Source organism: Equus przewalskii, chromosome 8 (assembly GCF_037783145.1).
Source record: "Equus przewalskii isolate Varuska chromosome 8, EquPr2, whole genome shotgun sequence".
Taxonomy (NCBI): domain Eukaryota; kingdom Metazoa; phylum Chordata; class Mammalia; order Perissodactyla; family Equidae; genus Equus; species Equus przewalskii.
In genome coordinates, this window is record NC_091838.1 from 16095345 (window position 1) to 16108227 (window position 12883).

General features: G+C 41.2%; 1 protein-coding gene across 34 annotated transcripts in view; it reads right to left on the bottom strand.

Moving 5' to 3' along the window:
* SULF1 (sulfatase 1) overlaps positions 1-12883 on the bottom strand; it is a 193084-nt gene that overhangs the window by 30356 nt on the left and 149845 nt on the right. For all 34 annotated transcript variants that reach the window (XM_070630474.1, XM_070630481.1, XM_008514545.2 and 31 more), the window contains 2 exons: positions 12454-12583; positions 810-1026 (listed from right to left, as the gene is read on the bottom strand). In XM_070630474.1, the coding sequence (XP_070486575.1) occupies positions 810-1026; positions 12454-12583 (347 nt within the window). The remainder of the gene's footprint in view (positions 1-809; positions 1027-12453; positions 12584-12883) is intronic.

The window sequence follows — 12883 nt, forward strand, 5'->3', positions numbered from 1 at the left end:
ACAGTTCATCTGTGGAGTCCAGAACAAAAAAGCCTGTTCTATGGGCTTCCGTTATTCTAGTGAATGACTTGATTTCCTAATTTTGGAATTGAATTTAACGTCTCTCTCTCATTTCCAAACCAGCATGGAAAGGACTTCGCACAGAAATGAGTCACTTTTCACATTAGGCCACTAGATGGCACTAAACTCTCATTCTTTTGTGGAAAAAGCAGGCCCGTGGGTTTTCATGTCTATGTAATCATAGGACCCTCACAGCTGCCTGATGGAGTTTTTATAAAGAAAATGCTGGGCTTTTCATACTGGATTCTACTAGTTTGACCTTGCCAGTCAAGAAGAATTTAAAAAAATATATTATCCTAAAACAAAATGCCATTTAAAAAGGTATTATGCTTTTCCTATTAGTTAAATGCACAAGCACTGAAACCTTGCGTTTTTATCTTTTTAATCTTTCTCTCTTTTTTAAGCAACTTAAAGCAGACAAATCAGAACGTTAGCATTAAGGTAAAATAAAACTGACCTAAACTCTACCTTTTGCCCTCACTGTACCCTTTACCCCCTTATGTGTGTGTATAGGTTTCGTGTCTGGTGCTTTTGCAAATATATCTTCATTCTACGCTTACGTGGAAATGTTCACAAAGCAAAATTGCAAACTAGTGTTCATATTTTAAACAGAGCAATTATTTGCTTTTCACCCTAAAACCCTGCCTTGATGACATGGAAAATGTACAAGGAGAAACCCTCTTGTCTCTCTAACGTCCATTCCCAAAGGCCCCGGGCTGCCACTGAGATTGTCACAGTGCGGGGCTTACTCGGGGTCCCCTGGTTTCTCAGGAACTGGCGCTGACTCTTGCGCTGGCCTCTGCTCGCACGATAACCGGGCTCTCCGCAGTGGCACTCTCTGTCCTTGTCGTGGAAGCCGCGCGAGTAGAGGTGCCGCGTGCTCTGCCGCACGGCCAGCAGGTCGCCGGAGCCTTTACACTTGTGAATGCGAAGCTTGCCGGCCGTGTCCTCGATGCACTGCCACTTCTGCAAAAGCCAACAGGAAAGCAGCTGACCACCCCGATCCAGGTGTTTTTCATTAAGGACTGAGGCTCTAGTTTCTAGAAGCACCCGCAACACCGTTAAAGAGAGCGACCGAAGAAAGGCAAGCTTTTAAGTGACCCCGCCATAAGCTGACGCCTGGTTCTCTTGGTTATTTCTTTCACTGTGGGGAAATACAGATGACAACGAAATCACTGGAAATCAGAACTACCTCAATGACACGAGACCCAAAAATTGATACATAAATCCTCAGCATCCAGACTAAACAGAGTCTTGAGCGAAACATGTAAAAGCCCTTAATTCACCCAGCCACGGAGCCCAGCTGTCAGGGCTGTTTTCACCAGACCCCCTCTCGCTCTGGAAAAACAAACTTGGCTGCTTTGTTCTCTGCCCCTGAATTTCTAATGAGAGCCAGGGAGGAGTGGCACACGAGGAAGGAAAAGATGAGTTGAATCTGAGTCCGTCACAGGGCACGGCAGCTTTCACAGCCCCCAGACATTAGCAGATGAGTTTGGTTTTTTTCTCTGTGCCCTTCCCTATCCTTCCACCAATACCACACACCCAGCAGAGCAAGCTGCTCCCAAGGGACATCGTCCACCTTCCCAAGAGACACTCATGGGGAGCTGGCATTGGGTTTTCCTGCTTTAGCCTTCCTCCAAGCCTGCTGCAGATACTGTGGGCTCAATTCTAGTCAATAGGACACAGCATTGGGTCTGGGTGCTCCGCCATGCTCCTTGAGCATCAATCTGGCTTAAATAATAGCGCTTCCCCGGGGCTCATTTCAGGCGGCCCTCCATATCCTACTTAAAAACCTGATAACCTTCCTTTTACTTTTTATTTTCCCCTTGCTCCCTCCCTAAAACATCAATTTGGGAAGCAGGAAGAATATTGACCTTAATTTTAATTTGGCCACGGTTCTTACAACATGTTATAACATAGTGTTGTCAAACTTTGTCTTTTTCCTTCCATATGTGAGTATCTCCTGTGCACAATTGTTCATTGACACTTTTCTTTGAATAGACAGATTTTTATACTGTGGCTAGAACAATAAAACTTGAAAAATTATGTGTTTGTTGTGCCAGTTATATATTTCCAAATATATATTGAAATAAATAAAAAGTTATTAAAGAAAAGATGTTCTTTCACATCTTTTTAAGCATCACATAAAACTACCTCACCATACCCCCTCGTTGTACCTATACCATACTTTGGGTTATATCTTGATTTCAAAGCAAAGTTTGGTCAAGGATCCCAGATCGCTTGATCATCAGACAAATGACACTCGTGTACAAAACGATGTGCCACCATTCACCAAGGACCAAAATGCAGAGTCATGGTTTGTTTTCTCTTAATGGAGTCACATGCCTTCCACACGTGCTGAAATCATCAGAGCTGCCTTTGTTTCTAGCACAGACTTTCCAAACCCCAGATCTAGAGGGCTCGTTCTATGATTTCGCCGTAGGCTCCATATGCTCTTGGTGCCTCTGAATTTGCTTATTTCAAGTCCCATAGGTTACAACCTTCTTTTGTGGCTTGGCCAGAATATCTTGAATGTTCAGCATCTCCATCCAGAGAGGCAGGCTCAAGAGACAAGGCAACTAAATACCTAATTACAAAGCCATGAAAAGGCAACACAAACAAGAGTGGTCTAAGTTAGAGATGATTTAACTAAAAAACCTGGTGAAGTCAAGTTGTCTAGGCACATGGGAGTTGTGTCAGATCAGTGGTGCTCACACTGGGTTGGACACTGGGATTTTCAAAAGCTTGCTGGGTGATTCTAATGTGCAAGTGGGGTTAAGAACAAGTGCTTTAGATTCGTAACTGGTTACCGGAACTCTTTACAGCTGGATCCCATGGGGGAGGGGAGAAAAGGGATATATTTAGGTCTAAGCAGCTCAGATGGATGAATCTTGGAGACGGATGCACGTTTTTGGGTGCGGGTGCGAAAAGGAAGCTGTGTCTAGAAATGTTCTGATGTAACCAGGTGAGAAAATGACTCCAGTTGAACAGATAAACACTATCAGCTTGTGTATACTGGCAGGACTATGTGCTCTATTTGAGAGTAACCAGTTCTCTTCACTCTCTCTCTACAGTTAGCTGATAAGTGACAGAACTTAATCTTCATGAACTCTTAGCAGAAAACTGCATGTAGCCTGTTCCATGGTTCTGCCTTTCAACGTGGAGACCAGTGATTTTCAAGCCTGGGTTGAAACTCCCAGACATGTACAATTAGCTTGAAGAAGTGCCATGAAATTCTCAAAAAGCTTCTCAGAAACTGATATACAATCCCATTAAGAAATAATTATATGCCGTATAGAACTCCTACTGGTGAAAAGTATTACCAAAATAAATGATAACCTTTCGTAACTCCAAAAAGTTTGGAATCAGTGGTGCCTGAGTATCTGTCTATATCTGTATCTGTTTTAAATCTAAATGGTTTGAGACATCTCTCCACCTGAGTAATCTCTACCTCAAGTACTCAAAGACTAAGAGTTGACTACTTAATGCCTATAGTAGCAAAAGAAGTGGCCAGTGGATTCCTAATTCACAGCCAAGCAGAAGCTTAAGAAGTGCTCTATTTTCTATCAGACAGAAAAATGTGGCTAACTTTATTCTTGAAAAATAATAGCCTCATGTCTTTTGGAGTTCCATTTTACATCAATTTTAGTGCAAACAGTAATTTTTAAAACACACAACTAGAGTGAAAACTTTCCTTAGTTTTATAACAACAATGCATTAAAAAAATTCTAATTTTTTTTGGCCTGAAAGAGTTGAGGGTACAAGCGGATTCCCATAGAACACAAAGTGTAGGTAGAATTTTTTGTGACTGGTCTATTTGGGATCCAACCTGCATTTTCCCATTAGCCAAATTCCTTGCTGACGTACTATGGGAGAGAGATGAAGGGAAAAGCTGTTTCCTTCCTGAAGAGTTGAATTTAACCAAGCCTGAAGTCTGGCATTCTCCTTGTCACTGATGAGGTATCATACAAAATCAACCAACTATGCACACCTATGTGCATGGATATGTACACACATGCACACACACATATACCTACATACACCACATATGTACATATACCTACGTTCTTGTATAAAACAAGAGCCACTGACAAAAATGCCAATTATTTTCCATACCAAGGACCCTTTGAACAAGTCATAGACCCTATTAGATAGAGCAATTAGCTAGAGGCTTTGAAAAGCTTCTTAGAATTTTAATGAAATGCAATTACCACACATTTGCACAGCCATTTTAGTGTTCGATATCATGACAATTTTTATGGCTGAGCAATAAAACCTTGAAATAGTTGCAACTAAAATGGTCATCTTACTTAGAGAGTTTAAAGAGGGAGGTGAAGAAAGAGAATTTTTTTTTTTGAGGAAGATTAGCCCTAAGCTAACATCTCCTGCAAATCCTCCTCTTTTTTGCTGAGGAAGACTGGCCCTGAGCTAGCATCCATGCCCATCTTCCTCTACTTTATATGTGGGATGCCTACCACAGCATGGCTTGACAAGCAGTGCATAGGTCTGTACCCAGGATCCGAATTGGCAAACCCCAGGCCGCCAAAGCAGAACATGCAAACTTAACCGCTGCGGCACCAGGCCCACCCCGGAAAAAGAGTTTTTAAAGAATTACTCTGAAAGTCATGCTGCAAGCCATTTAAATGGTCACAATAATGAGAAGGGATGATTTTGCAATGCAGGAGTTTCAGGAATCATGTGAAAGAATGAATTCAGGTGAGGTAACTGCTAATGGGGCGTGGAGTCAGCCTCAGAAATGAGCTTTACTAAAAAGTGCCCTTGCAGAAATACGTGTCATACTGTCTCGCTTTTATCTACTCTCTTGACGTTTATCAGTAAGTCAGTTAATTGCCAAATGCTATCATCTTCGTCTTCTCTGACCACTCACCCCTTGTGTAAATTCCTTTCCTGCTTTGTGGGACAACATCATCTCAGTTCTCCTCCTGCCTCTCTGACTTATTAGTCTGTCCCAATAATTCGGCACGCATTCATTCCACAAATCCTACTACGAGCGAGGTGCTAGAGAAAATTATTTAAATAAATTCTTAAGTTATTTCATTTTAACCCTTCCAACTACACTGAAACTTGAAATTAAGGGCAAAGACCACGTCTCATTCTTCTGAGTCATTCCCTGAAGTCAGCACGGCATCGAATCACTGTTTAGTAATCACGTCTTAGTGTTTTTGAGTGATTGTATATACCTGGATGTAAATAACGCCTGATGAAGAAAAGAAGGTTGGTTCTCTGGGCACAAGGATTCATGTGTGCAGCTGGTTTGGTGGAATCAAACCTAACGAGAAATATGTCAAGTGCCTTTCAAACAATTCCATTCAGCACCATCTTTACCACCACCATCATCATCATCTATTGAACTCTTACTTGATGCCAGGGACTGGTCTAGAGCACTTTATATAAATGTATCCATTTAATCTTCACAACAACCTAATGTGCTACCATAATATTTATTAGAGTAGCATTTTGTAGTAGTGAATTATCATCTATATTCTGCCTGGGAATGGCATTTTATACCCGTATTGATGTGGCTTAGTGGAAAAAGTCTGGAATTTCAAGCTAAAAAAGCCTGGATTTGAATATCAGCTTTATCACATTGCTATGTGGCCTTGAGCAAGTCAGCTATGCAATTTAAGCTTTTGCAGGGTCACGAGCATTAGAGATAACATATAGGAAGAACTTGGCATATGGTAGGTCCTAAACAAAGGCAGCTGCTATTATCATTATTATTATTCTCCAAACACACACACACACACACACACACACACACAGAGTTTATTCCTTAAAGAATCTGATCTAATGCAAACTTGATGAGAGGTAGCCATTTTTAATGGAGATAAGTATTGGGTTAGGGATCTGAAGACCTCAATTTTAATTTTCTTTCGCTGCAAACTCTATGGCCTTGAGCAAATTGCAGAATCTCTTTGTTCTTTCAGATTCCACATCTGGTAAAATAATACTTGCGCCTCCTGGCCTCAAAGATATGTCATGAGAATAAATTGTTGAGTGTTTTTGGAGTTCTGTGGAAAAGATGCACTATATGAACCCAGAGCAGTAGTACTATAATTGACCTTTAAACATGGCTATGCAATCCTTGGGCAAGTTAATGTTTCCTGGCTGTAAATGGTATATAATATAGTAATTATTATTTAGTGGGGAGACTGTGGCTTTGAAATATACAGATCTCGATCTGAATTCAGACTTGTCACCCTTCTAGCTGTGTGACTTGGGTCAAGTTACTTTCCCATCTGAGCTTCAGTCTCTTCATATTTAAAATGGGCATAATATCTGTTTTATAGAATAGTTTTCAGGTGTGAAATGTTCCATGTAAAATGCCTAGCACAATGCTAGGTGATGATAGAATGATGTTTACTTCCCTTTCCTGAAATAACCACTAGATAATCATGACAGTTTCTATATTTTGAATTGCATCTATTCCTCAGATTGGTTAAGAATGTTCTATATTCTTTCTTTCTTTTTTTTTTCCCTGAGGAAGATTCGTCCTGAGCTAACATCTATTGCCAGTCTCACTCTATTTTGTATGTGAGCTGCCAGCACAGCATGGCCACTGCCAGACTAGTGGTGTAGGTCCACGTCTGGGAATCGAGCCCAGGCCACCAAAGTGGAGTGCACCGAACTTAACCACTAGGCCACCAGGGCTGGCCCAAGAATGTTCTATATTCTTATTTATACTGACTTATGCCCGTGTTTATGAGTGAGAAACTAAAAATTTGGCTACAACTTTTTCAAAGGTTGCAATGAAAAGCTTAATTTTACACACACACACACACACACACACGCACACAGATTAATTAGTTCTCCATCATTACCCATCTTATTACGTGGTTTCGGTCATAATGCAGATCAAATCATGTTCTCTGAAATGTAACAACAATACAGTAATTTCCTGATAACCTGATTATTCTTTATGCTGGTACCAACATCATGAAAAGCAGTGACCTGCAGGTGGATGTGTATCTAGAATTTTCATCTCAACACCGGGGAATATAAAAAGACCACATCAATATCCTTGTTCAAACTGGTACTTAGCTCAAGTTGTTGTCAAATTTTCTCACAAATGTGAAATAGAGTTACTTCTGAGGAGGCTTATCGCCTGTTTTCTTTGAGATGGGGTCAGATGGGATGGGGAGGGAAAGTGGGAAGGAAAGAGAAGCAGAAGAGAGAGAAAGCGTTTCCTCCTTTGGATTTCAACCCGGATAATCATTTGTAAAAATCAGTGTTGGGATGTTGGAAGAAGTATGGTTCTTGTAGTTCAGGAAAAATAAAATTGATGAACTGACCTTGGCTGATAACCGATAGCCGGCATTTGTTGGGTGCCTGCTGCGTGTCAGGTACTGTTCTGGATGCTTAACATATTTAACTCATGTAATCTGTACCGCAACCCTCTGAGGCAGCTACTATTATTACACCCATTTTACAGATGAAGAAACTGAGGCAGAGTTAGGTTAAGGAACTTACCCATGGCCACATACCAAGAAAGCGGAGGACCCAGGATTCAATCCCGATTGATCAGGACACCAATAAAAAAGGAGAATGGTTTGGGGCAGAGTGTGAGGCTTCAGGTGGGCCTCAGTTGAGGGGACAGTACTGAGGAAGGCAGAGGCAACAACTTCCTGCAGATGAGAATACTGCGTTTAAGAGACAGGGAGGAGGGGAACCTGACCAGGGCGGGCTGTGTTGGGGAGCAGTGGGAAATAAGATAGTCTACATTCAATAGGATGGGGCCACACCACGTAGTTTATGAATAAAGTGTCTGTCCTCATGTTTGTCTGTTTCTGACTTGTTTGGAACATCATTAAATATGGTTTCACGGTTAACCCTGTGGTTTGTATTTTGAAAATTGCACAGCAGCCAAAACATCTAAGTAAATGCACAACTGTTCAGACACGTCTTTGAGTGCAGGTTGAAGAGGGGAGGAGGCAAGGTTTAGAGGCTGAGCTGTCCACATTGGGGCCCCGTGCAGATGAGAGTTCAGCCAGAGGATGGCACCGAGGGCTCAGTCTTTCTGGCCGTACCCTCCAGAATCAGGAGAGCCAAGGGGAAATGTCTCTGAGCCACGCTGCGATTTTAACCGCGACTCAGTGAGTTTCTGGAAACAGGCCGTCAATTTCTGGCAAACGAACACTTCTAGCCAGATCTTGCTGGTAAATGTCTTTTTATTCCTGCTCTGCAGCTGGTCAGAAAGGGTCAGGGGGATAATTTTTGGATGAGAACACAGATCCTGCAGCAAAACCAGTTTACACCCAACAAGCTACATTCTAATTTCCTTTGCTTGATGCTGGGGTCCTTTCAGAATTTTAAACAAATCTTTGATTTTTACATTGTTACAACAGTAGAAAGGCAAATTAATTGCAAAGACGCTGGCATTTAACAACTCAACAAAAGGACACGACATTTGTTCTATAAAAAACAAGCTGCATTTTCCTCTTAAATGGCAGAGCATATATAAGATATCCTTCAATGCCCAGAGAATTTTATTTTAAATTATTTTTCTAGTTTCATTGAGAAATATTTCACAGGAATTTTCTCTTTTATGTAACTCCTATTTAAGTAGTCAATATCTATACCTAGACAAAGAAGGGAAAAAAACTAATAAGGCTGACCCGACATGAATAGTTCGCAATCCTGGCTGCTCACAGGAATCACCCAGGAGCTTGGAAAAAACCACTGACGCCTGGGTCCCATCCCCAGAGATTCTGACTTAATTTGTCTGAGCGGGACTTGAACATCAGCATTTCTAAAGCTACCTTGTGATTTAATGTGTAGTCATGGTTGAGGACCACTGCCCTCCATGCTGTGAGTGGGTCCTAAACCCATGGCTTCAGCCAGGAAAACGCCATTTATAATTTCAAAGGGAAAATCGACTGTCTTACATTTTTCCAGAGGCAGCATATTCTGGAGAAGAAAAGATTGAACATGAAGTGAAGAGAAGCAGGTTCTGACTGTGGGTTTGTAGCTTAAGTTTTCCGGATCTAAATTTCCTTATTAGGAAAATGATAGCATTCAATTAGAAGATTTGTAAAACTCTCTCCAACTTTGACATTCTCCGATTCTAGGCCTATGGTTCTTAACCCTGTTGAAAAATACGGATGCCCTGGCCCCACCTCCAGATATTTAAATCTGATTGGTCTGGGGTAAGGCTGTGCATCAGTAGTTTCAAAAGCTCGCCAGGGGATTCTAAGGTGGAGCCAGAATTGAGCATCACTCTTATGTTGTCTGTTGAACCAAAGTCTTTTCAGACAGAAGTTGAGATTTGCACATGAGTGTGCACAAGTGTTTGTGTGTGTGTGCGTAGTGTGCCTGTACATAAATGTGCTTGGGTGTAATGCCAGCTGAGAGAGTGGTGGGAATTCACACTCAGCCTTCTATTAATTCAGGAACATAGAAGTGATGCAAACACATATGTCCATGCTGTCTTAATTAGTCCCTGCTGGTTGTTCTGTTCACACAGTGGAGGAGTGTGGCCAAATGTCTGGGATTCCAGCCCATTTTAATTCTCTGTTGGCTTCCTAGGAATGAAAACAACAGGTAATAACAACACCACCCAACCCTTGCACACTGCTTTACGGGTCGTCTAGCACTTTATATATATGATATCAGTTTATCCTCACAAAACTGAGACTAATTTTCTCCATTTTAGAGACAGAAAAACCTGAGACTCAGGAGAGATGGTTTTGTCCAAGAACACACAACTAAAAATTAGTGGATGCCAATATTCTAACCCAAACCTTTTGATTTCAAATCCCTCTTTCCTTTATTTACTCTACTCCACGCATCCACATTGACCCTACAGCACAAACCCTGGGCGACCAGGCACGGGCGTGTGGTGGGAGGGGAGCACACACTACCTCTCTGGGGACTAGGAGCGAAGAGAATGAGGCGAATACTACTGATTTTTTCTTTACATCCCATGGAAGGTCAAATCAAAGAGCAGATGTGTTGCCTTTGCACGAAGGCAGTTAACCTTGGTTAGAGGAAGAGATGCTGGGCGCAGACCAGGTGTGAAATCAACGTCAAGAGAAGAGATTCCGACCAAGTTACTTAGCTGTTGCCTTGATCCTGAACAATACAACCTCCTTATTCCAGACTTTTTTCCTTCTTTTTTAAGTCAGTGATACCATAACTAAAAAGATAATCTTCAAAGTAGCCAGATAGAAAGAGCAAAAGGCCAAAATATAAAGATTCTATAGAATACAACTAAGCTATCAGGTTTGACCTACAGGCTTGGTAACCACCTTGAAGAGTCAACATGTTCTCAAAGTTCTCAGGTCTTAAACTATGGTTTGAGCACCGACTCCAAAAAAATCAACCATCAAGGGCATAGTGTGGTTCTTTGTTGCATTCATTCAGGCACTTCTAAAACAGATTGTTGCTGACGTTCTCATCTATGTATGCGATAGATTCTAAATTCAGACTGATTTGCAAAGAAACAAAGCAGTGGAGGAAAATTCCAGGGAGCCAGATATTATAGCATTTCATGGGGGCAAAACAAGTTTACAAAAAAACGAAGAAGCAAAGTGAAGTTTTTAACATCGTTAGCATTCAGCACATGAGTGAAGAGCTTGTGCCAAAGTACCATAATAGAGTTTAATCTAATTTGCCCTTTAGGATATATATTAAAATTTCAGTGCAAGCCATATGGAGAGGTTTGCAAAACTGTACACTGAAAGGTAGGCAGTGTACCTTATTCTCAAATGATTATAATGCTCGCCACTTAGAGGGCTAAAACGGTAACAAGATCACCAATTTGCATAAGATATATTTAACACTGAACATTTCCAACTCCTGAATAGAACTAAATTAGTCTATTGAGGCTGGCTCATAAAAATCATTCTAGAACTACAAAACAATTCTGAGGTTTTAGTCATAATAATACTTAGAGCTTCCATAAGAAGGATTTGAAAACTTCAAATTAAAATATAATGAATAGGTCTAAGCTTCTTCACTAAACACTTGAAAATTAAGACTTACTAGAATGCCATGAAGGCCTGGTTTTATCCCTTCCTTCAACAACTCTCTCTCCCCACATTTTTCGATTTCAAAGGAATCCCTGTGTACAAAAAGGCAAGAGGAAATACAGAGAGTTTGAGGATCAAGTTGTTTATTATGAATGTCTATTCAGTAAGCTAGATGCCATTTAATAAGCGTGAAATAAATGAGGCCATTTTAATAATAACTGGGCTATCCATTTCACGTGTCTGATATTTTGAACCAGTGTTGGCTATTGTGTGGACATCTAGAGGTCAGATAAGTTTAGAAAAATATTCATAAAAGATTTGAACTTCTTTTCGCCTAGTTAATCTAACTTACCTTGGAAGGTAGCCAGTGGCCTGAGTTTTTGAGTCAGACAACTCATTTGGATCCCAGCTCTGCCACTCACCAGCTGCCCATTTGTAAAATGAGGATGACAATGCCCATCTCACTCGATGTATGTGGGGATTAAATTGAGCCAATGCATATAAAACTGCATGTACAGTGCCTTACATAAGAGAAATGCTGGATAAATATTGTTTTTCACTTTTCTTCAATTTTATTCTAAGTTGTAATGATTTAGGCAGAAATTCAGTTCCTCTGTCATCATGACAGAGCATTTCTTTTAGCTGGTATAGATTTCAGTCAAGGGTGTTTAAAATAGTTTGCATTCATGTGTTCTCACTTTCCTTAAAAACAGGTCTGTATTAATTCATCACATGGTATTTCTTTAGTTCTTATTCATAATAGTTGGTCTTCTGGGTAGCCTTGAATTCTATAGGAATATTTCTATTAATGAAAAGGATTCATTCTAACGAAATATTTGATGTCAGGAATTTTGTGAGCAGAGGCAGAAACAGTAAACAAACAGAAGACGGTTTCCCTTTTCATTCCCCAAACTCGGTCATGGATTCTGTCCTCCTCTCTGGGTTAGATGACATCTGACTTTAGCCAGGATGGGAAGACCCCGTCATGTCTCTTGGGGCAGTTCACTCCTCCGAGGCATAGCATCTACCCATGATCTTGGTGACCAGGTATGAGGAGCCCCAGGGACGGTGCCTTCCCCTCTGAAAGAACCAGCCCTGAGCCTTCCAACCTGGTTACTCATTTCCTGTGTCTGATATCTTGAACTTGTATTGGCTAATTGGGTGGACATCTAGAACTCTCTCTGACAGCACCATTTCTTTTAACTGGAGGGAGCCAAAACAGTGATGAGGAGGCCAAGTTGGACCAGTCAGACAATTCTCAGGCAGGGGAGTGGTCTCACAGTGAGCACTCTGTGACCACCATGAAAAGCTTGCTTATACCCAAATATACATTATTTTTTATGTTGAAAATTAGAAACAGAGAAACATGCTAGTGGGGGTGAAGGAAAGCTGTGTCACTCACCTGCCCAGGTTGTTCACAGGCTGTCTGGTACCTGGCCTGCTGGCACAGTTCTTTGACCCTCTCATATTTGGGCAGGTGATTTGATTGCTGGATATTCTTACTGGAGTCTTCCTTCTTACGGAGAAATTTCCTTTGACAGTAAGGGAAAAATTTCTTACGTGAGAAGTAATCTGAACTACATTCCCTGCGACCTGCCTGTTCTCTTTTCCTTCCCTGTCACATGACCCCCACATTCTTCAAACAGCAAGAAATAGATGTGAGGGCTCTGTCCACGGGAGCTCAACATTTGATGAGTCCTTTGTGAAAATTACAAGCTGGGTACCACAAAGATGAGAGCTCAGGATAGGAAGAATCATTTCCCCCAAAAGCATTAATTTCAAAACTTCGGGCATAAATGTTTAGCTTTGCAGGCTCAAAGGTCTTTTAGTGA